Here is a 26,283-nt window from a genome sequence, read left to right as displayed (position 1 = left end):
GAGGGGTCCTCCACCCCACACCACACTGCAAAGTGGGTCATAAATCTGAGAGACTCAGGTTCACCAAGCTGAATGTCTGACATTTGGATTTCATAACCTGGAAATTTGGAAGTAGGCATGTTGGGATGTACTCCCAAGGTCCTGTACAATTGCTGTTATAACACCCCCCCGCCACACACACGCACACACATGCACACACACACACATGCACACACACGCATGCACACGCACACACACACACACACACTCTCAGAGGCTTCTCTGCACTCAAGGCTGGAATGCAAAGAAGTAACAACAGAGTGACGTTGGAAAACCACATAAATCTACTCAAGTCTTTCAACTTCTTCAGAAGTGAGACATTCAACAACTTTGGTCATTTAGCTGTTCTTCAAAACAGAATACCTAGGTTATGCTGCCTTAATACCTAGGTCATGTGCCACCGCTGGACTGGCGCAGTGCCAGGAAACTCGCCTTCTCCTTCTCTTAATGTCTTTCCAGCCCACGAAGCACACCGCCACACACTCATCCCTCACCCCATGCTTGCTCCTTGTGAGAGCACCTTCTGTGCTCAGCCCAACACACTGTGTCCTCGAGTCACCCAAGCTGTACTCCCAGACCCTCGCCCTGCTTCTCCTACTCTCCCAGACCCACCATCCCCTGGTCGGGGCACTCTACCCTCACCTTGTTCCTGGATGTCAGGGGAAAATACAATGGCTCTCTCAGACACAGACGGCCCCTTCCCTCCTTATTCTTCCTTCCGGGAGTTAAAAAAAATGTTTTTTGTTGATAAGCACAGAAAATCATGTCAAATTCTACAGAGAAAGTTTGATACCCTATCAACAAACACATGCAGCTATTTATACCAAATAGGTTGTGACACGGGGACAAAGGAAAAAAGAGTCACTAACGTCTCTATCCAGAACTCTGCCCGTGCTGTTCAGGAAGAGCATTTGCTGAACAGGGTCCAGCAACACCCAATAATCCACGTTGTCCTTTAAGGAAAGTTCGATGGTGGGGTCTGGTCCTCCAGCAGTCCCTTTGATCAGCATGTTATCCACCAGAATCGTACCTGCGGGCCAAAGACAGTTATTTGAAAACATATGCTACTCGTACGGATTCTTGAGCAAGATCGTATGCTTAAAACCCAGCTGACTGGCAAATCCGTTTTCAACCAGAAAATATTCAATGTTATATCTGGAATGATATAGAAAATGCCCTGTCCCCAAAAGGCGAGAATAACCTTTATTCCACTATTTATAAATGGTATTTTTGGGAGATGAGGGTGGCGGGGAGAGATTCAACCACTTGGTGAGTTTCATCATCTATTTCTTGTTTCCCTTTTGACAACTTCAATCTGTTCCCCTCCCTGTCCATCACTCCTCACAGGTGTGATCACTGGGTTTCACCCCAAACAAAAGGAAATGCCTGAGACACAGAGAATGATACTTCAGTTCCCTCAGTAAGACTTCTGATATGAAAAGAGATAGCCTGAAAATAAGAGAAAGGAAGAAAAGGAAGAGATAAAGAAGTAGCAAGGTCTTCCACAGTGAGAACTGCTTCTTTCTTTTTTTATCTTGGAGCAAATCCATAAAACATAAATCTTAATGTGAAAGACAAAACTAGTGTGCAGACACAAGACAGACTTCATTCTTCTTGCAGACACATCTGGGGTACTTGACCAGAACAACACACTATTCCAATGGAACATTTCGGTGCTTGCTTTCTTACTATCTTTGTAGCAGGCTAAATTGTAGACATTTGTTGAGTGAGTTGAAAAGACAGCACATCTCGAATCTTTCCTATTTTGTTAAAAATTCCATGCATTTTGCAAGTTGGATGCAAACAGAACTGATGCGATTCAAATCCCATCCCCCCCCCCATACAACAACAATCCTTCTGCCAAACAATGCACTATAGCTTAGGGCAATCATTTTCAGCCGATCCATTTTATTAAAATTATGGCATCGAGAAGAGATGGGGCTATGCAAATAAAAATGTACCCTCCTAAAGACATTAGAATAAATGGCATATATCTAGAGAACTCATTGCCTTAGGATAACATACAAGAATATATAGATAATCCATAAATATAAATCTAGCTTGAATAACAATGCAAAACGTATCTGCTGCATTTTCTTAAGGCATGGAACTGGCCTATATGTTATATCATTGCATCGTCACAAATAAAAGGGTGGGGGTCTCTTTGGAAGATTTTCTCAGCAAATAGTAATTAATAATAATAAAAGCTATACTATTTTTGTTTCTAATAGTATTATCAATGAGCTTTATCAGCCTGGGGAATGTTGAAAGGAACCACCTTTTTGTAGCAATAAATCTGAATAATGTTTAAACACATACTCTCTCACACACACACATTTCTGAATGGCAGATTATCTCCTACTTTATTCACATATTGGTACACATGCCTGTAAATACAGAGTGAAACTGATCCTTCTATTTTTCATAGAAATGGCAACTAGATTCCCTACAGATAATATATCCAAAAGTACATTCAGACAATGGTGGTATTTTCTGACCTGGGAATATGTTCAAGGCTCGAGTACACACTTGTTTACAATTACGTCACACCACCAACCTTTGAGAAATTATTTTGTAAGTCAATATGTAATTAGGAAATTAAATGAGCTTCTATTTCCTGATGAAGAAAAAGATACAGAAATGTACAGCAGCGGGTCGGCTGGCAGCGCTCATACCTCCACTCAGCCCTGCCTTATACCAGGAGCCGAAGGCTTCCTGAGACATGCGGAGGGAGGGGCAGGGACCTTCCCCCCCTCGGGGTCCCAATGGATCATAACCAGAGAACTTGCCATCGTTATCTTAACGACAATTAGCGCAGTGAAACTAAGACAGTATATCTGGACTTATACTTTGTTTAATGATGTTTAATTTTCCTGGAGAAGATCCAGCTATGTTTTCTGGCTCCATCCTCAGCCCTGTGTTCTTCCATGACCGTAACTCAGCAAGAACGGTTTCCAGGGCTAGTGCACCAAAAAAATGAAGAGCTTTGTTTTTCTTTCACCAGAATACACCTCCAAGTCGCTAAAATCTCTCCATACTTTCAGGGCGCCTGGGTGGCTCAGTCGTTAAGCGTCTGCCTTTGGCTCAGGTTGTGATCCCGGGGTCCTGGGATCAAGCCCTGCATCGGGCTCCCTGCTCAGTGGGAAGCCTGCTTCTCCCTCCCCACCCCGCTAGTGCTCTCTCTCTCTCTATCTCTGTCTCTCTCTCAAATAAACAAAAATCTTTAAAAAAAAAAAAATCTCTCCATACTTTCATAAGCCATGTTACCTTGACCAAAATTTTGGAGAAGAGAGAGAGAACAGAGCACAGTTGAGGGAGACATGATGCAAAGAGCACTATTTATTTTTTTAAAAGAAGAAGGAGGAGGAGGAGAAGGAGGAGATGTTCACTCTGGCTTCCCTGGAGAGCCCCGTCTTCCACCTTCTTCCAGAAGGGCAGGTGACACCCAGCTGAGGCCAAGTGAGGGTCCATCTGCCAGCCAGCAGTGGGGACTGTACTTCTCATAGGTCCAGTGTTTCCAGCCTGGGCAGCCTGTGTCCTGAGATGATGCTGGGCATCTGGAGAGAGCACAGTGCTTTGGCTCCTCCCTTGTTTTGCAATCTTCCTCCTTTTCCAGTAAAACTTTGTTTCACCTCCTCTATGTGATGTTGAAAATCCATTTCCACCCCTGACTCCATTTTAAATACAAAGACGCAGATACATGAAAAATGAAAGGATAGGCTACACAATGCAACAGTAATAAGAAAGCTGGACGGCTCTGTTATTATCAGAGAGTAAACCAGAACAAAGACTATTCTTAGAGGTGAAGAGACATATTTCATGAAAATAAAGGGATCAATTAATCAACAGGTGTTAACCCAAAAGACACGTGTCTTGCAGAAGACAGTACCCAAGACAGGATTCCTCTTATGTGAAAATTTCCTTCTGTCATAATAAAAAATGGTTGTAATCAGGAAAAAGGAATTAAACGTAGTTCAATACTCATGTCATAGAAGTTAAGAGAGGGCTTGCCCTGGAACTGACAGAATCCAATCCTGGATCCACCACTTACCAACCATGTGAATGTGGGTAGACTACTCAACCCCACTCACCTGCAATTTCTCTTTGCTACAAAATCAGGGCCAAAGCAGAACAAATATTTCTGTAATACTATATGCATGTACCTGAAAAAAAAACATGTGTTTTTGTATCCAGAGCATTAACCAAAACTAAAATGGTAAAAAAAATAAATAAATAAAAATAAAAATACTAGAAAGTTAAATATTTAATGGTATTTCCACCAAGCATCATAGTCAATGGGGTTTAACATTGGGGTTTGTGCTTCTTCCTTCAAAGAGTAGGTATTTAGGGGCACCTGGGTGGCTCAGTCAGTTAAGTGTCTGACTCTTGATTTCAGCTTAGGTCATGATCTCAGGGTCGTGAGATCAAGCCCCATGTGCAGCTCCTTGCTCAGCTCAGTGAAGAGTCTGCTTGAGGATTCTCTGTCTCTGTCTCCCTCTGCCCCTCCTGCCTACTTGTTCAGGCTTGCTCGTGCTCTCTCTCTCTCTCTCTCTCCAAAATAAATAACTAAATCTTAAAAAAAAGAGTAGGTATTGAGGGTGATTTACTTCCGAATAAAGACTTTTTTTTCATCAATATTAAAAACTTGATCCAGTATTTAGCTACCTTCATTAATTTATTATTTTAGGTCAGAGAAATAACTCTACAATTGCTTCACCTGTACCCACAGCTTTTCCAGATGGGCAGATTGTCTATCAGTTGTAGACACTAATAGGGGCTCTACGTGCACTAAGTAAGGGGGCTGCAGTAGATTTTCAGTTTTCTTAAGATCTTCTTACATAGCTAAGTCTTTCCTTTTAACTATGAAGAGAGCTTTTCCAGAATATTTCAAAACATAAGTATACTGTAAAATAACTTATGAATCAATATCATTTCCTCATTATACCAATGCCATTCCCTACTTACCAGTGTGCATAAGGGAAGTGGCATCAAAAAAGAGCCCGTTGGGTTGTTGTAACGACAGAACTAGACAATAGGTATGAAGTACTGATGGCAGTTCTTGGTACAGAATAAGGACTTGAAAAGTTTACGTTGTGGTTACTATCGTTGATGTTATTAACACCATTTTGAAAGAGAAATCACCTGAAGCTAAAGTAAAATGACTTATTTTATGTCCCAGACTTCTTTACAAACCAAGTCTACTGTTTATTTCCCAAAGCTAGGGTTATCATGTTTGGTCAACGCATGGGCATGGCGGCAGTCTGGACGAATTTATAGGGACTTAAAGATTTGAGTCCCAAATAATCATTCTAGGAAGTCAGAAGGTAAAGAGAGAATGTTCTCTGTAGACAAAAGTGTAGAGAGAACCTCTTACATCCACCTGATGGGCAATCCGTCCGGGCTCACCATCACTAGGGAGTGGTACCCACTCTTTCCACTTCCTAACCACAGACAATTCAATTTTTCTCATAGAAACTCAGATTAGATTTGATGCCAAAAAGGTGTTATTTAACGAATTCATACTAGTAGCGATCTTCAGATTGAACACTTTCTACTCATCCTTAGCACACGTTTGCTTCTATAGGAACGAAAAACAAACACACACTCACATTATAGGAACTACACACACACACACACACACACACACACATACACATAAAACTAAATAGATATTATATTTATATAATATTTATAATATGTTATACTGCATCATATATATTTATATTTATATGAACTATATATATTTATACTACAGATAGTATAAATAAAAATTAGATATTTAATATTTTTCCTGTGAAAGTTATTTGCTTCTTTAAATAGGCAGTTATAACACAAATGAAGTACTCTCTAAAAATGCTGTGGAGGTGGCATGGGGGGGGCGTCCGTTGCCTTCCTAATTAACCTAATTCAATGAAGCTGAAAAAGTAAGTTCTACAGGGAGAGAGAGTAATTGACTATTTGGGCTCATTCCAAACATTAAAATAAAGAAAATCACTCTGCCCAGAACCCACTAGTTGTTGCTATAAAAATTAATTATTCAAAGGTATATAACAAATATGGATTGCATAAAATCTCTTGCAACAATCTTTCCCCAGTTTAAGCCAATTGGCAGAATGTTCAGATACATCATCTAGCCAGAACAATCTATTGCATGTTACTCCCTGCAAATGAAAACATTAAAAAAAGCTCCCAAATGCACAGTATTTGACTAAAATAAATTTGAAAATAAAAAAGTGACAATAAAGTTATCTGTAGTTTTTCAGTGAGGTTAACCAGTAAGTATGACCATGATATAGTTGCTATTGAGTGAAATCTGGATTCCAAGATTAACAGGCTAAGCAAAACTCTTCTCAGGCTCAAATCTTATTCTTTGTTGACGCTTTCCAGGGAACCCTGGAAGTAGTCTCTCCACTTTGATTTTTCACACTTCTTGGTCTACAGTTATATAAATGATACATTCTAGCTAAGCCTATGTTCTTATTGTAGCTAGATCACTACTTGGTAAACTCCTACAGGGAAATAAATACATGTGTGTTCAACAATTTCATAAAAAACGTAAATCTTGATTGGGCTGTGTTTGCATATTAAGGATGTATTAACCATGTGCAACATCTGCTGAAGTTGGAAAATGACCCCAATCAAGTCAACAGTGGTGAGACAAAAATGTGCAGAAATTACAAGTATACTGCTTTGCAAAGTGACACTGGTCTTTACAAAGTATACTTTATTTACATCGAGAGAACAGAGTATTGCAAAATGGGTAGCTTTGTTGGAGTGCACTTCACTTACTCTGAGTAACAATACTTTTTACTTACTTGTGATTTTTACTTCACGGTATTCGGTGTTTGATAGGTGATCTGTCAAGCATGGCACAGACATAGAAAAACTTTAGAAATAAGAGGGTTTTTTTTTTTTTTTTTCCCCGTCTACCCTCAACTTTTTTCTTAGAAACTGATATAAATGCCTTGCCATTTAGACAATTGCTAATGTGTGTATTCTGTTGCGAGTAAAGTATTAAGTAAATGTATTATTCAATTTTGTGTAGAAGTCGTGTTTTTGTTTATATGTCACTTATCCAACTCAAAATAGAATCATAGAATTTTAAAACTATAAGAGAGCCTGCCCTTTCTTCCTAATGCATCCATGAGGAAAACGAAGCTGATCCTCTGGTATCTCCACATCTCCCTATCTCAAGCACCGAAATGCCCTGGCCAAGGTGGGGTAGCTAATAAACACATATCCAAGACCAAACCCCAGGTTTATTACTTCACAATGTATATCTCCTTTCTCTATGCCTTGCTATCACACTGGAAATATACAAATTTGTAAAAGAAAATATGAAATGATGAAAACCTTGTTAGTTTTGTTTTGAGATCATGGAAAAGCCACAAAAAATACTGTAGATTCATTATTTGGAGTTCTGTACTCTATCATTTTCTTGACAAAATTTAAAGGGTTAAAATGGAAACAACTCTAAAGTAAGATATAGGGAGAAATTGGGGCTCATGGGTGGCTCAGTCAGTTGAGCTTCTGACTCTTGGTTTCAGCTCAGGCCATGATCTCATGGGTTCTGGGATGGAGCCCTATGTTGGGCTCCATGCTCAGCTCAGCAAGGAGTCTGCTTGAGATTCTCTCCCTCTGGCCCTCCCCACTTCTCTCTCACTCTCTCTCAAATAAATAAATCCATCTTTAAAAAAGAAGATATAGAGAGAATAGTACAATGTAATTATCAATGACCTGACCCTAGAATTAATTTTCTCAGATTATAGATAGGTGTAGATATACATATGGTATAGTCTTTGATCTTATAGCTTACCACCCATAAAAGAGAATAGATAGTTGGCATTAAGGATAGTCCAATAAATCTTCAGCTCAGACTGGGAGTATTAGTTTAAGAAGTGAACACACTAACTCAGAGTCCCTTGGAACAACCATGGTACCTCCTTCCCAGTGTGGCAAAGGGAAGAATCCTGAAGACAGAGGATGGAGCCCGAGCTCTCCAGAAACTGGAAAGGCTCCATGGTGGACAGACTCTTAAGGTGCCCTTGACTTGCTTCTAACCAAAAGAATATGGCAAAGGTGATGGGAAGTTACATTTACATGTACATTATGTGGTTACATTACATGAGATTCCAATGACTATCTTGTTGAGGCTCAGTCTCTTTCCTTTGCTAATTTTGACAAAGCAATGAGCCATTTTGTGAGGGCCACTTGACAAGGAACTATAGTGGCGTTTAGAGGCAGAGGGTGGCCTCAGCTGAGAGCCAAACAGACACAGAAGACTTTAGTCCCACAGCCACAAGGAAGTGGATTTTGCCAGCAGCCTGGGTGAGCCTAGAAGCAGATGCTCCCGGGGGCCTGGGTGGCTCAGTTGGTTGGGCGACTGCCTTTGGCTCGGGTCATGATCCCAGAGTCCTGGGATCGAGTCCCGCGTAGGGCTCCCAGCTTGGCGGGGAGCCTGCTTCTCCCTCTGACCCTCTCCTCTCTCATGCTGTTTCTCTCTCACTCGCTCTCTAATAAATAAATAAATAAAATCTTAAAAAAAAAAAAAAAAAAAAGAAGCAGATGTTCCCCGAGTTGCATCTCAGTGAGACCGTAGTCATGACAATATTGGACCTCAGGGCTGTGCGGCCGGAAGCAGAGGACCAGGTTACACTGTGCCTGGATCCCTGGCCCAGGGAAACTGTGAAATAATAACAAAGGTGCGTTGTTGTAAAACACTGTTGGTTTTACTATTGTTATGTAGCAACAGATAAGTAATACAGCTCGAAAGCCAAAAAATCTATGCTCGAAAGCCAAAAAATCTATGTTCAAAAGCTTGGCCTCACTAACATAGTGATCTTAGGCTAGTTCCCTAGATTGTTGTAATCAGCAATATGCATTATTAATATACAATAATTAATATACATTATACCATGAGGGATAAATAATGTATGTACACAGAGTCACATTGTTACTCAATGAATCATACTTTTCATCCCATTTCCACTGGGAGTTTATATAGATTGAAGCATAGAAAGGGGTTATTCATTCTGCTTCATTTAATTGGAAAATTAGCCATGATGTTTTAAAATAAAACTTTTTTTTTTTTTTTTTTACAACTGAGATAAAAGCAGTATAGAATATACACAAATGCCCACAGGAAAAAGGAGAAGACCATGCAGATGCAAAACACAAAATAAAAGAGGGAGGAAGGGACCACAGTTATCACTGAGCATGTGTCATGGGGCGAAAGCCATTTCTTCCTGGTAAAAATAAAAGTGAGCAAGATAATAAGCAAGGGGGTTCCTACTGGTCAGGTCAAAATGCTCACCATTCCCTTACCTTATCAGCTGGGCTAAATGATAAAACATAGACTAAGTGAATTACAATGTATTCAACCACAGGTTGAATGATAAAGGTTCATACTCTCGGAATTCTGCAAGAGTTTATTATTTTCAGACCATCCAACTGATGCAGTTGAAGTGACGAAAGAAACCATACGATTTTTCAGTATAACAGTTATGAAAAGGTGGTTTAAACATGAGCCAGGTCTCCAGTTTTGCCCACCATGGGAAACACTGTGGAGTCTAGTCAAGCAGCTGCCGTGCACACAAAAATGACCTATTTGGTTGAAATTATAGAAACAAAAATCATTGAAGATACTGTTTTAAGATGTGTATGAGAGATTGAATGATTTAAAAAGACGAAAGCTAAGAAGCTCTTGAAGAGGCTCAACCTTTTAACCTGTGCTCCATGAGAATCACTTAGAAACCCTGAATCCCGGATTGTTCTCTGACACCAACAATAAATCAAATCTCCAGTCAGATAAGGATCCCATTTTTTTTTTCTTTTTTCTTTTTCTTTACCAAAACTTCACATGAGGATGGGAATTTGCTTTCTTTAGTGACATTGGCGCTGTAGGAAATTTGCACTATTATTAGATATGTGATTTAAAATAAACAGGACTTCGATGTTTTAAAAAATTCAATTCAGCACATTTATCAGTGTGATTGATCAGATGGAAGAATTACATCATCTAGGAAAAACTGTTGGGGATGTTTTCTACTCCTTCAGATGTTTGAAGAGTTTATCCAAATTTGTAAATATAATTTAAAATGTTTATAGGAGGGCACCTGGGTGGCTCAGTTGGTTAAGCGACTGCCTTCGGCTCAGGTCATGATCCTGGAGTCCTGGGATCGAGTCCCTCATCGGGCTCCCTGCTCAGCAGGGAGTCTGCTTCTCCCTCTGACCCTCCCCCCTCTCATGTGCTCTCTCTCATTCTCTCTCTCAAATAAATAAATAAAATCTTTAAAAAAAATAAATAAAATGTTTACAGGCGTTCAATTATTTTTTTATTTTATTATGTTATGTTAATCACCATGCATCACATCATCAGTTTTTGATGTAGTGTTCCATGATTCATTGTTTGCGTATAACACCCAGTGCCCCATTCAATATGTGCCCTCTTTAATACCCATCACCAGGCTAACCCATCCCCGCACCCCCCCAGAACCCTCAGTTTGTTTCTCAGAGTCCATAGTCTCTCATGCTTCGTCTCCCCCTCCACTTCCCCCCCCCTTCATTTTTCCCTTCCTGCTATCTTCTTTTTTTTAACATAAAATGTTTTATTTGTTTCAGGGGTACAGGTCTGTGATTCATCAGTCTTACACAATTCACAGCACTCACCATAGCACATACCCTCCCCAGTGTCTACCACCCAGCCAGGCCATCCCTCCCACCCCTCACCACTCCAGCAGCCCTCAGTTTGTTTCCTGAGATTAAGAATTCCTCATATCAGTGAGATCATATGATACATGTCTTTCTGTGATTGACTTATTTTGCTCAACATAATACCCTCCAGTTCCATCCACGTTGTTGCAAATGGCAAGATTTCATTCCTTTTGATGTCTGCACACAGGCAGGGGGAGTTGGAGAGGGAGCAGACTCTCTGCTGAGCAGGGAGCCTGATGTGGGGCTCGATCCCAGGACCCTGAGATCATGACCTGAGCCGAAGGCAGATGCTGAACCAACTGAGCCACTCAGGTCATAATCTCAGGGTCCTGGGATCGAGTCCTGCATCGGGCTCCCTGCTCAGCGGGGAGTTTGCTTCTCCCTCTCCCACTCCCCCTGCCTGTGTGCTCTCTTATGTGCTCTCTCTCTCTCAAATAAATAAAAAAAAATCATTTAGAAAATGACATAGACAATTAATGGTGGAGGGGAATTAAGTTTGTTAAACTTACAAATTAAAAGAACATTAATCAAAAAACAAATTAAGGGATTTTCTCTTTTTTTACTAGTTTCCTATATTTATTACAGGAATGATCCAATTTATAACTTGAATTTAAGGTCAAATATGGTTTTGATTTTAAATTTTAGTTAAGACCCAAGCAGCTTCCAGGTAGACACCCCCATGTTAAAAAAAAAAAAAAAAAAAAAAAAAAAAAAAAAAAAAAAAATTTATTTAAAAGGTATTGGAGGGATAGTTAAAAAAGAGAAAGGAGATGGTAAAAAAAAAAAAAAAAGGAGGATAGAATTAATGGTCATAATGAAACAATGGATCTACCTACCGACAACTTATTTTTCTGTATTTTCTGAGTTTCTGGTTGTTTTGAAATGGATTTGTATTCTAGATAGCAAGATAGGTCCTATCATAGTGTTCTCTAATTTCTAAATTCAGATTTATCTCACAATAAATATTTAAAATATTTTACCACATAGATGAGTTTGTAAAATAGCAACATAGTTTTCTAGTACCTCTGGGGGGATCCTGAGGGTCATAACTCTAAAGTTACATCTGTTTCCTCACCTCCAAAATCTTTCAAAAAAATATGCCGTAAACAAGTTGAGCTTCTTTAATAAGATATTAGAGTAAAGAATAAAACATGAGGATCTTACAACCATAATAAATGTCAATTAGAAAGACATCACAGAAAAATATTTTGCTTCAGTTGGTAATTTGCCCCTGGAAGCAATTAATTGGAGGACATATTTAGTACATTATGTGATCATGAATAATTTGCTTTTTTATATAAAAGGAGGCAGTAAATTCTGTCTTTTTTTTGTCATAATGTCTCTGCAATAAAAAGTAAATAAGCTTCAGCTTCATTATTCAAGAGCCACAAGTGCACCCAAATGTTAAAAGTTTTCTAGAAAAAACTGCTTCTTATAGTACTTTCCTCAACATTGTACTAAATCACATTTAAAAAATCTGTAACAGGTATAGGAAGAGAGGCTTATCATATGAGAAGCTGATCAAGCTAAGCAAATTTAACAGGCTTTATAACTACTAATGGAATAAACTTTCTAAGTCTTATCCCTTTTCAATAATATAATTTCCATTTTTAAAAAATCAAATAAATAAACCAAATTAAACTAAATAAACCTCTTTCAGATATTTTTAAAAGGTTATTTTAACTGCTTAGTTTCTAGGATGAAATTCAGAGAAAAGTATTTTATGCATTGAAGAAGATATTTTAAAACCCTGAAAAGTGCATTTCCAAAATCTGTGTTATCTTGGCAACTTTTTATTTAAGGGAGAGGACGTTAGTTGAATTTGATCCGATGTTAACCAGAGATCCACTTGAAAGTAAGTGTCTACTTTCTATATTTAGTTTACTAGCACTTAAACAAAATTAAAAGTTGTACAAGCTTAATTAAGACTACAAGAAAACTATTATTTTGCATTTGAATATGCAAATAACCTATTTTTATTAATAACCTAATATTAATTAATACCCAAGAAACTACTAATAGTCTTCCCTACCTAGAAAAGTGACCCTTCTACTAAAAACAAAACCAAACAACTCTCAGGTTGTTAAATATCAAAGGTAAAAGAATTCATTCCGGGCGCCTGGGTGGCTCAGTCCTTAAGCATCTGCCTTCGGCTCAGGTCATGATCCCGGGGTCCAGGGATCGAGCCCCGCATCAGGCACCCTGCTTGGCGGGAAGCCTGCTTCTCCCTCTCCCACTCCCCCTTCTTGTGTTCCTGCTCTCCCTATCTCTCTCTCTGTCAAATAAATAAATAAAATCTTTAAAAATAAAAGTATCCATTTAAAATTGCTTTACCTCACAAATTAGTAAGCTTACCAGAATTTGTCAGGATCCTTGCACTGTACCATGTAAGGACTGTAGAAAGCTTAGATTTGAAAGAAGCTTCTCAGGGCAGCTCAGGCTAGCAAGTCTTTTTTGGAAGAAAGCTGGCCAGATCCACGTGTGGCTCCCCGGGATCTGGTAGTGCGTGCAAGTTCTTGTCTACATGGTACGCTGGCGGGGGGTGGGTGGGTGGAGGGGTAAGGCTCCGCTCACTGTCACACCTGTTCACAGACCCTGGGGCTTGGGTGACGTGATGGGAGAGGGCTTCCCAGGATCTGACAGTGGATGTTTCCTTCCTGAGTACTGAGAGGCTTAGGTAGGATTGAAGCCAGCTTCCAGAGTGGTGTCTTAGCTGTTAGCTTGCTGAAACGCAGACGCTTACTTACATCTGAAAGTGAGTGCAAACCCTTGCTTACTGGGGCAGAGGTGCTCCTGCCATGCTCCCCATCTCTCCCTCCTTCTCACCCTGACCTGCACTGCTTTAGGAAAAGAAACCTCCCCTCTGCAGGGCTGCTCTCCTCTGCCCTGCACCGAAATCCCTGCAGAGATGACGTGGTCTCTGGGAAGCTGTGTGACACCCAAGGGCCTGTGTTAAACAGACTGGTCCGTGGTTCTCTAAAAAGTGTCTGAATTCAGTGGGCCACACTTGCAGTAAAAATAAAAAAGCTAATGAAGCAGGGGTCTGAGCCAATCTAAGGTACCACTGTGAAAATGTATAATTTAAACGATAGGCTCCTTTCTTGTAGTATCAATGTTTATAAAGTGTTACAGAAAACTTTTTTTTTTATGTCTGAAGTTTCCCCTGTGTAAATAGTGTCTGTTGGTTGACAAATCAACAATTTCTGTCTCTGTGGCTCTATTATGATGCTATCAGAAGCTTGCCAGCAGGTGTGACTAAAAACCCTGGCAAATTCAGGAACTTCTTGCCAAGTAATGTCTGGGGGCTTGGTGGGTGAATTTACCACACATAAGTCCTCCAGCAGTCAAGGAAAATGGTGCCCCTTACCAAGTAGTGGACTATATGTTTCTTTTCTTTTCTTTTAAGATTTTATTTATTTATTTGACAGAGAGTGCACAAGCAGGGGGAGTGGCAGGCAGAGGGAGAAGCAGACTCCCCGCTGAGCAGGGAGCCTGATGCGGGATTCGATCCCTGGACCCTGGGATCATGACCTGAGCCAATGGCAGATGCTTAACCGATTGAGCCACCCCAGGCGCCCCAAAGAGGACTATTATGTTTCTTATGAAGCCACGTGTCTGGCCAGACTTGTCACTCCTGCCTTGAGTTGACCTGCTTACCTGTGGTCAAAGAGACCATACCATGGTGAACCCCAAAACTTATGTTTTCATCGGTGAGCAGTTCACTCATCCAAGTGGCTGTAACTGATAGCCCTGAATGTACTGTGAAAACTGATGTTTTTAAAAATAAAATGAATAAAAGAAGCTTCTTAACCCAAAACAAAAGACTTTGAAAATTGGTTAAGTAAGTACTTAAGAAGAAAGTAAATAATGCTAGATTCAGAGAGTCTAAACCAAAGATATGGTTGGAAGGAGAGTAAACCTAGGAGAAGAGAGGATCAGCGCCTCTGACTAGGACCAGAGGGAGACGTATATGGGGGCAGGAGTCAGAATCCATGTCAGGCGGGCTTTGCGGGCAGGTCGCTTGGGAGAAGATCTTGATCAACCTGAGTGTCCTGTGGGTACACAGGCTGATACACGTGTGAAGCTGAGCTGGTTAGACCAGGACGTGGATTTCTTTGTAGACATCTCGTGCATCACCCAGGATTTGGAAGCTTGCATAAACTAAAACCAAAAACTTTGAAACCTTTTTCTTTGTATTTCTGTCAATTTTCCAGGAAGTAATGCCTTAAAGGAAATGGTAAAATGAAACAGAAATAAAGCTGATAATGGATGGCTTGTTCTATCAAAGCTAATCAACCAAACTTTTTGAAATTAAAATATTTTTTAAAGTGCTATGCTTACCCAAATTATATTATTTAGTTATCAAAGAATTATTATATATTCCTGAACTATTGCTTTCTGTCACAACCCAGCTCAATAGACTATAAGGGTTTCCTAATCCCTCCACTGTTGTTTGTAAAACTTATAGATGGGATATACGTGTGGTCATCCTTCTTCGTAAAACTGATATGAACTATTTTGGTCTTCATTTCCTCAGGATCATTTTCATCACCATCATTTGGTTAACTATCACAGTCCTATTCAGAAAAGCGTCTTTTTGTGACAAAGAAGTCCAGTAAATCAATTTATTGAGGCTACCAACAATACATTTCATTTCTTAAATTTAGCTAATAATGTTAATATATTATTAATTATTAATATATTAAGAAAGGCTTTATATAATCATTTAAATAATATTTAATCAATAATATTTAATCATTTTATCATTTAAATGATTAATGATTATAAACTTTGTTATACAAAATGTATTTTCTATGAACTTTGGATTATTCCAGATTACGGCTGGCAAATTAACCTCTCATTATTGCAAATGGTAACACTGCCGTGCTGCACAAGACTAGCGCAGGAACAACCCACTGGTGTGTCCTCCCTTCACTAACTCGTCCCCAGTCACACACTTCGCGCTCACAGCAGATCGTTGCCAAAGTTCCTAACAGCTGATTCAGCAATTCCGTGTGCACCACGCTGCAGTCGTGAGGACCTGTGGGCGGCCCAGCCTCTGCGCACTGCGTAGACCCTCCTCTGCGGCCTCAGAGCACAGAACAGGGTGCAGACAAAGGGAGAACAAATCGGGGAAGAGCCATGTGGGTTCTCCTTAAGAGGAAATAGGAAATCCCATCAGCTACCATATCATTACACTCACTCTCTGTAGATTAGTCGCTACATGTGGTCGCCATATAAAATGGCACCACCAACAAGGGGCAAGGAGAGGTTAAAGTAAGGGAAACACAGCCGCCAGAATCCCCCTTGAGGAACCGGCCAGGAGAACTAAGTTGTTGGCCATCGCCGCCATGTTCTAACACTCACTCCATCTTCTCCTTACTCTCTGCAAGTACCTCCGCTGAAGGGGGTTTATCTGGTATGATGACACAAAGCTCCATTCATGCAGGACCTGTGTCCTTGGTGGTCCTGTTTTTGTGGCCTACCACAGCTTTTCATTGCCAGGGCTTTGGGGCAAGGGAGAACTACGGGGCGTTTTGGTAAATCTCCTGGGTTTATACCTGGTCCGTTTGCCTCACTTGTGACAAGGGCATCGAGACTAATTATCCCCAGCTGATACAGAACACACTTGCTCTGACAAGAGGTTCACCAGCATGAGTTCACAAATAGCCAGCGACAACCTGAGTTTCCAATTCAGCTAAACCATGGCTGGGTTTCCTGATGGACACATTCCATCCTCTGGTCATTGAAACTCATATTCCATCCAGCCCAAGGTCTCAGGGCAGAAAGCAAAAATGTGCTGACCTCTCCTTTAACGCATAACCATACACCAGAGGAGAACAATGCAACCGCACAGAATAGCATCTCCGAGCTAGCCTGAATCTAAGAATTCAGCAGTGTCTCCCCCATTCTGTCTAGCCAGCCACTTCTGGGTGAGGGAACATGGTGGTAACACCACTGAATTATTCTGTGGATATGAGCTCCTTGCTATGCTCCTTTGCTTTAAAATAAATCCCCTGAAAGGAATAAGGCTGTATTGCCACCACAAAATGGTAAAGACGTTGGAAAAGGCATAGTGTGTGCATATGGATGGTGATTCAGGTAGAAGCACCACAGGCAGGTAACACAAAATCCATACTGAGCAATGTATTGTCTCCCCATGATAAAGGAGGGTCCATGTCCCTGGACATCCAGCTAGCTCCCCTGAGGAATGACACCATATTACTGACTCAGATGGGGTCTCTGTTGCTGGCATGTTGAACATTTAGTGATAGAGGGAATCAGGTCAGCCTTCGCGAGACCAGTGGTTGAGCCTCTGTATAATCCAATTCCTGTCACTCTGGTCACTTTGCACAGAGTCATGTCCTTGTTCCTACTGAGATCAGAAAACCACATCCGATGACAGAACCTCTACTGCCATCCCTAATCTACAGCTCTACACAGAGCTCTCCAAGGAAGCTGGGCGCTCCCTTTGCTAACGCATTTGTTGCAGTGTATATCCTCTGGGGACCCTTGAAGGGTATGAATAAAGGGTATCTTATCAGGTCATACATAAAAATAAGTCCATTTCCCTTTTCCACCACCCCAAGCCTTTATTCCTTCTCTAAAGTAGTGGTTCTCAATTTTAAAAGGAATCTTCTAGAGATCTTGTTAGAATGATCAATTCTGACTTAACAGATGTGTTTAGTATTTATAGTAGATACATTCTTGTTGATGCTGATGTTGCTTGCTTGCATATCCCACTTTGAATAATGAAGGTGGATCACAATGGCTGAGTGTGGTCTGCAGACAATTCACTTCCTGTGGCAACTTTTTAGAAACATATGTTTGTGCCTTTACCCCACACTAGCATATTATAAATCTGAACCACAGGACTCAGGAATCTGTCTTAAGAATCACCCATGTCGGGGCGCCTGGGTGGCTCAGTCGTTAAGCGTCTGCCTTCAGCTCAGGTCATGATCTCAGGGTCCTGGGATCGAGCCCCGCATCGGGCTCCCTGCTCAGCGGGAAGCCTGTTTCTCCCTCTCCCACTCCCCCTGCTTGTGTTCCCTCTCTCACCGTGGTCTCTGTCAAATAAACAAATAAAATCTTAAAAAAAAAAAAAAAAGAATCACCCATGTCATTCTGATGTCTGTAATGATTGAGAACCTCTGTTTCATAACCTGCTGAGGAAGCTTCGACATTTTGACCTCATTGAGCATAAGCTACCTTTGAGACCTGGCTTCTAGTATCCAATCTAGCAGACTCTTAACACCACCACTTGTCAGCGTGCTAGACAACACACGACACCCTGAATCGAGGGTGAATGCACTCCTAAAAAGAAATCCGCCCCAGCAAGTTTTAGATCTCCTTTTTCATCCTCTAACACCTTTAGAGTTTACTCCCATACATGCTCTCTGGCTCCCTGCAAACAGGGCTTGATAATGTCCTGAACCTCTTTTGGTGTGCAGGCTACCTTGTGTTGGGGCTGGTCTTATTTCTGTTTCAGCTGTCTGAAACTAACATTTCCTATGGGCCTAGAGGCAATGAGGGATGGGTAGATGTGGGTCCTGAGAAGAATCATCACCCACTTGTGAAGAAACTGTCTGAGAACAGCCAGTGTAGGGGCACCTGCATGGCTCAGTCAAGAGTCTGCCTTCAGCTCAGGTCATGATCCCAGAGTCCTGGGATCGAGCCCCGAATCGGGCTCCCTGCTCGGCAGGAAGCCTGCTTCTCCCTCTCCCACTCCTCCTGCTTGTGTTCCCTCTCTTGCTGCATCTCTCTCTGTCAAATAAATAAATAAAATCTTAAAAAAAAAAAAAAAAAAAAAAAAGAATAGCCAGTGTAAGGCTGTTAAGAAGGGGAGGGCTGATTCCCTGGGGTCTAGGGAGAGGGCAAGAGTTTAACTTCACTGGCCAAAAGGGCCCGAGGAATTCAGAGGTTCAATGTTCTCAGCCTTGCCAATTTCCCACCTCAAATCTCCACGTCTCTCTTATTCCCATTCAGTGCCATTTTGTTGGCGTAAGACACCTGAATGCATTGAGAATTTAAGTCGCCCCGTGTCTCTGAAATATATACAATTACAAAAAGATGTAAGGCTCCTTCAAAGCTGCCATGAAGATATTCTGGTTCTCCACATGTATTCTTATGGTATTTCATGGCTGTTAATTTCACATTTTCCCTATGTATATATTTTAGAGTTGTCCAGAGAAACCAAATGTAATTATAATTACTACTGTTGCCATAGTAATTAAATGCTTCAGCCACTTGATTGCCCAAAACTCTACACCTGCTTGTCATCTCAGGCTACTACAGGTGCTAATTTGAATAATCGCCATGCCATCCTTGGCATGGATGAGCCATACGCTGTTTGGAGCTCCCAACCCCAGGGATGGAGATTAGCCCTGACTTCTCAAATATATGCACAGTACAATCCAAGAATCTCATTTCAAGTTTCTTTTCTCTTGGGGATAATTCAAGCACCAATTACTGTATTAGTTGGTGTACTGGCAGGAAGAAGATATTACCCTCAAATTAGGCTAATCTTATGTGGAATTAGCAAAGGACTACTTGACAGAGGTGTGGGCAGGTACAGGGAAACTACAAGGGGTGATGTCATGCACTGAAAAAACAAGAGATATGCAAAGAAAAAAGTCACCAGATACTAAAACAAAACAAAACAGATACCACAAGGAGAATGTAAGGGCCACACTGAGAGAAGAAGGCACCCAGTCTGGGGAGGAAGCAAGGGGACATATAGCTGGTTCTTACTCTTCCCTCTTCCTCCATTTCTTGCCCATTGGTGGCAGCCACCAGAAATCCAGAGGGCTCAAGAGCCTTCAGATGTAACTCACATCAACATCACACCATGCAGGTGGAGACTGGGTGTGAAGGGCAAACATCTATGTCCACACACTCGTCTACCACACAGCAAGGCCATCTCTCCTCAATGCATCTTGCTGAAAGAATCTAAGAGCAGTTAATTATGGGACACAGATTCAGGTAGAAATAAGGAGTTTGTGAAATAAAATTTGAGCAATAGGCTTACGACAGTAAGGACCATACAGGATGAGGCATGACAAAGCTGGGGTGTCTGGCATTAGTTGTAGTTTGTTGTATGTGTCAGTGTAAAATCATCTCTGATTTCTCTAATTTGCATTATATGTGTTTTACTTTCACCTCTTTCTTCCCACGAAGAGCTACAAATGCCTTTTTAAACCCAGCTTAAGAAAAACATATTTATTAGATTCTATAAAGAACAAGACTCTTTTGTGAGCAAAAAAAAAAGCTATACTCACAAGTTTAGATCCTACTGACAGTACTTGTAAGATTATATAATCCTACAACAATTTTCTCTAACATGCCATAAATTTAAAAACAAACTCATTAGCTTCTTCTATAAGAATGTACAATATTCCATTTAACAGTCCGCTTATCTACTTTTTTTTAAAGATTTTATTTATTTATTTGACAGAGAGAGAGAGAGAGATAGTGAGAGGGAACGCAAGCAGGGGGAGTGGGAGAGGGAGAAGCAGGCTTCCCGCGGAGCAGGGAGCCCGACACGGGGCTTGATCCCAGGACCCTGGGATCATGACCTGAGCCAAAGGCAGACACTCAACCGACTGAGCCACCCAGATGCCCCATCCACTTTTTTTTTTTTTTTTTTTTTTTTTTTTGTAATTAGGAGAAAACTCCTAGCCTACCACAAAAACAGTCTCAATGTTCTCTAGGGAATGACATTGAGGATTCCCATTTGGCTGAGTTCGGGACCTGCTCCTAAGTAGGGCAATGGGCTCGTCTTTCTAGAGAATAAGTTAGGTGGACCCTCTTTTGGATGGAATCTGCTTGCTGACCATGTGGGGGATCCACTTCACCTTAGGAAATCCTTCCTCTCAGCCCTTGGCAAATCCCTCTAGGACATGACCATGGGGCCCCGTAAAAGTCACTTGCTCTCATAGCTGATGAAAATGGCATTAATCTAATGAAAGCACACTCAAAATGGAATGCCCATTATGAGATGGTTGTGTTAGTAACTTGGAAATTCTCACTTCACAGAATAACTCCTCCAAAGAAGAGCTCCCATTCTCTCTTCCACAACCTTACATGCTTTTGAATATATTCCAGTCGGGCTTTATCCTAATGTCCCCCCAAAATAGCTCTTGTCTAGGATACAACGGCCTCCTTGTTGTTAAATTCTGTAGTCAGTCCTCAACCCTCAACTTCATTTACCAGCAGTATTTCTCACAATCACGTTCTCCTCCATATCACCCATTCCGCTACTTTTTAGAACACCACACTCTTCAGACTCACTTCTACATCACTGTTCACCCCCTCTTAGTCTTCCCTACTCCTTTATCCTCTTTTCTTTTTTCTTTTTAAAGATTTTATTTATTTGACAGAGAGAGACACAGTGAGAGAGGGAACAAGAGCAGGGGGAGTGGGAGAGGGAGAAGCAGGCTTCCTGCGGAGCAAGGAGCTGGATGCGGGGCTCGATCCCAGGACCCTGGGATCATGACCTGAGCCGAAGGCAGACGCTTAATGACTGAGCCACCCAGGCACCCCATCCTCTTTTCTTTATGTATCTTCTTTCTGATGATGATATCATCCCATGCCATCTACACCCTTGATTCATGACTCCCAAATTTAAATCTCCACCCAGTCCAAGCGTCACTGTGGGACCAAGGATACACATCCTCACTGCCTCGTCCACATCTCCACTCAGATGACTACGAAGCAAATCCAATATTGATCTGATCAAAATGAGCTCTGGATCCTTCTATACATTTCTATGCTTACTCCTCTTGTCTTTCTTACAACAGTCACAGGAGACTCCTTCTTTCCAATGTTTCCAACTAGAATGGTTATTAGTCATTGTTGACTCAATGTCCCTCATGCCTCACATCCGGTTTGTGAGAAAAATACTATTATATATAAAATATATCCAGATTTGATTTTTTTATTCCCTTTATTGTTACCAATTTGGTCTATGTCAATATTATCTCTTGCCTAGAGTATTGCAATAAATTCCTAGCTAATCTTTCTGTTTTAGACCTTATCCTGTTTCAGTCCATCCTCAACACAACATAAAACATAAGTCAGCTTAAAACTCCCTAGTGGTTCCCAATGTCCCTGAAAATAAAAGCCAAAGCCTTCTATTGTTCTAAAATGCCTGGTTTAATTTTGTCCTTTCAGCCACTAGCCTACAAGTTATTTCTCCAATCCATGAAGCACACTCCCAACTTAGCACCTTGGTGTTGGGCTCTCTACCTGGACCTCCATCTCCAGGAAGACACAACCACATACAGACCATATAACACACCACAGACAACATACTCTTATGTCCCTGTTCCCTCTAGCAGGTTTTGTGCATCCTCCTGAGCTAATTCCTCTATGATCCATTAGGAATTATAGTTTTCTTAAGTAATGGATTTATTTTAAACATGTATTTTAAAATAAACACATTTGTGGCTGGAAATATTTATTTTTAAAATTCTTTTTTTTTAAGATTTTATTTATTTATTTGACAGAGAGAAAGAAAGAGCACAAGTAGGGGGAGCGGCAGAGGGAGAGGGAGTGGGAGAAGCAAACTCTCCACTGAGCAGGGAAGCCTGACGTGGGACTGGATCCCAGGACCCTGGGATCATGATCTGAGCCGAAGGCAGACGCTTAACCATCTGAGCCACCCAGGCGCCCCTGGAAATATTTATTTTTTACTGGTTATCAGAAAGCTTAGAATTAGAAGCATATCTCATCACTAATAGGTGAATAATATTATCATAATATGCATTTTCTGAGCCTCAAGTTTTACTCCATCTTATCACCATCTTTTTTTCTTTCTACCTCAATTCTTATTTATGTTATTATGTGATATTTTGTACATTTTAAAAATTTACCAGAAGAACAAGTGTGATGTAGATACATGAATACAATTAAGCACACACATCATTTCTTCTTGTTTTCTTGTTGTTGCTGTGGTGGCTACAGCACCCAATACATCATCAGCCTTCTCAAAAAGCAAAATTATGGTCAGTACAAAACAATAAAAAGAGCTTCTCAAATCGTGATACGTGTCAAAGCCATCCTATGTTTTACCTGCTCTAAGAATTCTTACTTGGTACAGCGAGGTGTATCTTGTGTCCGCCAGGTTTCTGTTAGAAATGGCCCTCACCATAAGCTCCATCTGCATCAGGAGACAGTTACTAAACCTCATCCTCTCTGTGAGACAGTAAGTTTACTCCAGGTTCGGACCGCAGATAAATTCCTGCTTATGTGCATCAGAGGGCATGTGTGTGTGTATGTGTGCGCATGTGTGCGTGCAAGTGCATGTGTATAACAGAGAGCCAATATAGGGAAACATATTTGATTTTTTAGAAAAACGAACATGTGCACACACCCACTCACATGTATCATTAGAAACAAATTTACATACATAAACAGCCTTTTCTGTTTGAAATGTGGAGTTTAACAACAGGATAAATTTAACAGTGAGGAATGCTTTTCTCCCATGTGTTTGCATTGTCCGATATTCAAGGAATCCTCTGGCCAGCTGGCACAGGGTTAGCAATCAGAGGGCTTCATCCTGGAATTATGAACTTGAGTCCCAGAAAGAAAAGTCAGTTCCATTGCATGAAGTTGTGGTTTAAATATAAAGCTCAGGTGTCCTGTTTTGAGGATACTTGTTGTAGAGGACAGGAAACAGAAGCTTGTTTGCATGGATGTGTGTGACAGCACCAATGCAATCATATTAGGTAGTGAGAGATGGGGCGGGAGGGTCTGACAACGTTTGAGACGGAGCTCACGCTGTTCATTCTTGGGACGTAGTTATGCCATGTGATAACTTCTGTATCCTCTCACCAGACTCATGGCAACTCAGGCATATCCATATTTATATATTCCCAAAGTAATATTTACAAAATAATTACAAAAATACCACTTTTTGGTAATGTACATGACACTGCCCAGTTGTAAGCATATTCAACTAACTTTGTTTGGAAGTTCGTTTAGATAATGCTCTATGTCTACTAGTAATTTTATGAAGAGAAAATCCCTGAAATGAATGACAGAGGTACATACTAAGCCACATTTAAATTTTTTTATAGCTTTATTTATAGGAGGAACACACAGGGCTCAGGAACTAGTAAGTAAAAAATGCTACTCAAGACTACTCACATTACACAATAATTTATGTTCCTTACCCCCAGGCTAAGCATGTTTTTCTTGAACAATGACTCCAATACAGCAAAAGACTAGAAGACCATGTAACAGATGTTCAGAACTAATTGTACATGCTAAGTGCTTCTGTCTCATTCGCTGTGGGGATATTTCAATTCCTCTTAAATCCTACATATTTTTCTCATCTCGTGTCTCCTCTTCGCATCTGAGACATGGATGAACGTCATTGCTACCACTACCATCTCTGGATCCCATGGGTTGTATTACATCTCATTCCATTTTTAAACCTCATCTTTACCTTCAAGCTAAAGAACTCATCCAATATTGGAAAATCCTGATATTAACAGGAGGAATTTCCTTCTCTCTAAGCCTTAAACCTATACCTGAACATCCCATGTTTTAAGTAGAACACATTATGCGAATTCAGGAGTCACAGCTGACATATATATAAACACACATACACGGGGTGGGGAGGGAGACGGGGAAGGGGAGGACCGGGGACAGTCAGAGTGAGTGTTGAGAAGGAGAGAAATCTAAACAAAAAATTGCTTTTCATAACTCAAAGGACTATGAGACGTGTTGTCGGCCTGAGGGTATTGTGGCTGAGAAGGACATGAAGAGGCATGAATGGAGTTCTTACTTCCTTAATATAATAGTGATTATTCACAGATCTGTTGCTAATCTCACTCTTTCCTTAAAAGTTTTGACTAGGCAGAAATGTTATCTTACTGTGTAGAGGAGGAAATAGCAGCAGGCTAAAAATGAGGGTAAGTTTTTTTTTCTCTATGAACTTACCCATTTTATAAATACATTACTCTTCTCTACCTCTATAATCTCTTATGTTCCCCAAATTGACTTTTTTAATACAAAAAATAATGACACAGCAAACTAAGTCATTTCTCTTACTCCTGTTTCCTTATAAAACATAATGAGATGCCTATCAAAAACCTTGCATTGTTGCAAAAGTAGAAGGCTTTCTCATCCAGCCAGGGTACAGCTAAGCAAAGTGCATCTCAATGTTTTATCATCAGTATGCGATTGAGATGCTTAATATAATTTTTAAGTTCTGAGAGTATTTTAATTAATTTAAGATGTTTGGCTCATTTCCACTTGAATTTAGATTCAGATGCTCGGCAAGTCTGTATATTTAAAATCTATATAAAATCAGCCTCACTACCTGCAAGCTGTGTGTGAGCAAACTCTTTGCTCTAATCAAACTAGAACTATGAGGTCTGGTCAATTTGTAAGTAAAAGCAGTTTAAGTTTATTGAATAGGGCAATTTAACAGTCTCCCTGATTGTTATACTTTAGAAATTGAAATGCCTGTCATTTGGACTACTGTGTTGGGTGGTGACAGTTTCTTTCTCTGGAATATCTCTGGTGAAATAGATATACCACCAGGAGGTACTATCAAGTTCTTAGCACTTAACACATTATTCGCTGGGGGAGACTCTCAGGAACTTAATGGTCACCATGAAAACAAGTGAAACAGTAGGGACTACACAAAATCGAATACAGAATGAGAATATCAGATTTGTTGGTGAACTAGGAAAAAGAGATATAGGAAAATATATCACTCAGATCACCCACCATCAACTTATTTTTCAAGCTGTATTTCTTTCACATGTATTCCCATTCACAAACTTTTTAAATGAAACTGGAGGACCTTCATGTGATCTTTAAAATATAATCTGCATTTTCTCATCTCAAGATCTCAAAACAATATTCTATTCACCACTTTGACCCACACCAGTGTCCCTTTCCTCATCAAGCTTTACCTCATATTTTCAACATAAAAATCTCCCTCACTTTCTTGAAGAGAGACCATAAATAGACATTTTAACACAATTCTTAATGCCCTTATTAGAAACAAACCTGGAGCTATTAACACACAGATCATTGTAACTTCTAGGTTGCCCAATTTTGATGCCCTAAACTGTTCTAAAATATGTTTTTTTATTCACCATGTCACCTAGTATTACACTAGTACAGTTTGGCTTAATGTGTGTTTTAGGATGGACTAAAGGAAAGGAGGGAGGGAGGAAGGAGGGAGTGGGGAGGGAGGGAGAGAAGGAAGGAAGGAAAGAGGGAGAGAGGAAGGGAGGGAGGGCAAGTAAGTAGAAGAAAGAAAGAGGGATTAAAAAAGAAAGGAAATGAAAATATGGATAAGCCATTCTAACTGGTGTAAGGTGCTATCTCAATGTGGTTTTGATTTGAATTTCCCTGATGGCTAATTATGATCAACATTTTTTCATGTGTCTGTTGGTCATTTATATGTCTTCTTTGGTGAAGTGTCCGTTCATGTCTTCTGCCCATTTTTGGGTGTTGAGTTTGAGAAATTCTTTATAGATCTTGGATACCAGCCCTTTGTCTATAGTG

At 40.4% G+C, this 26,283-nt stretch overlaps 1 protein-coding gene across 4 annotated transcripts in view; it reads right to left on the bottom strand.

Annotated features, from left to right (window-relative positions):
* Window positions 1–26,283, bottom strand: part of LOC116625425 (protocadherin-15-like) — a 1,687,848-nt gene that overhangs the window by 508,873 nt on the left and 1,152,692 nt on the right. For all 4 annotated transcript variants that reach the window (XM_032393940.1, XM_032393941.1, XM_032393942.1 and 1 more), the window contains one exon: window positions 909–1,069. In XM_032393940.1, the coding sequence (XP_032249831.1) occupies window positions 909–1,069 (161 nt within the window). The remainder of the gene's footprint in view (window positions 1–908; window positions 1,070–26,283) is intronic.

Source organism: Phoca vitulina, unplaced genomic scaffold (genome assembly GCF_004348235.1).
Source record: "Phoca vitulina isolate PV1807 unplaced genomic scaffold, GSC_HSeal_1.0 scaffold78, whole genome shotgun sequence".
Taxonomy (NCBI): Eukaryota; Metazoa; Chordata; class Mammalia; order Carnivora; family Phocidae; genus Phoca; species Phoca vitulina.
The sequence above is the reverse complement of the archived record's forward strand: the minus strand, read 5'-3'. Positions and strand labels throughout refer to the sequence as shown.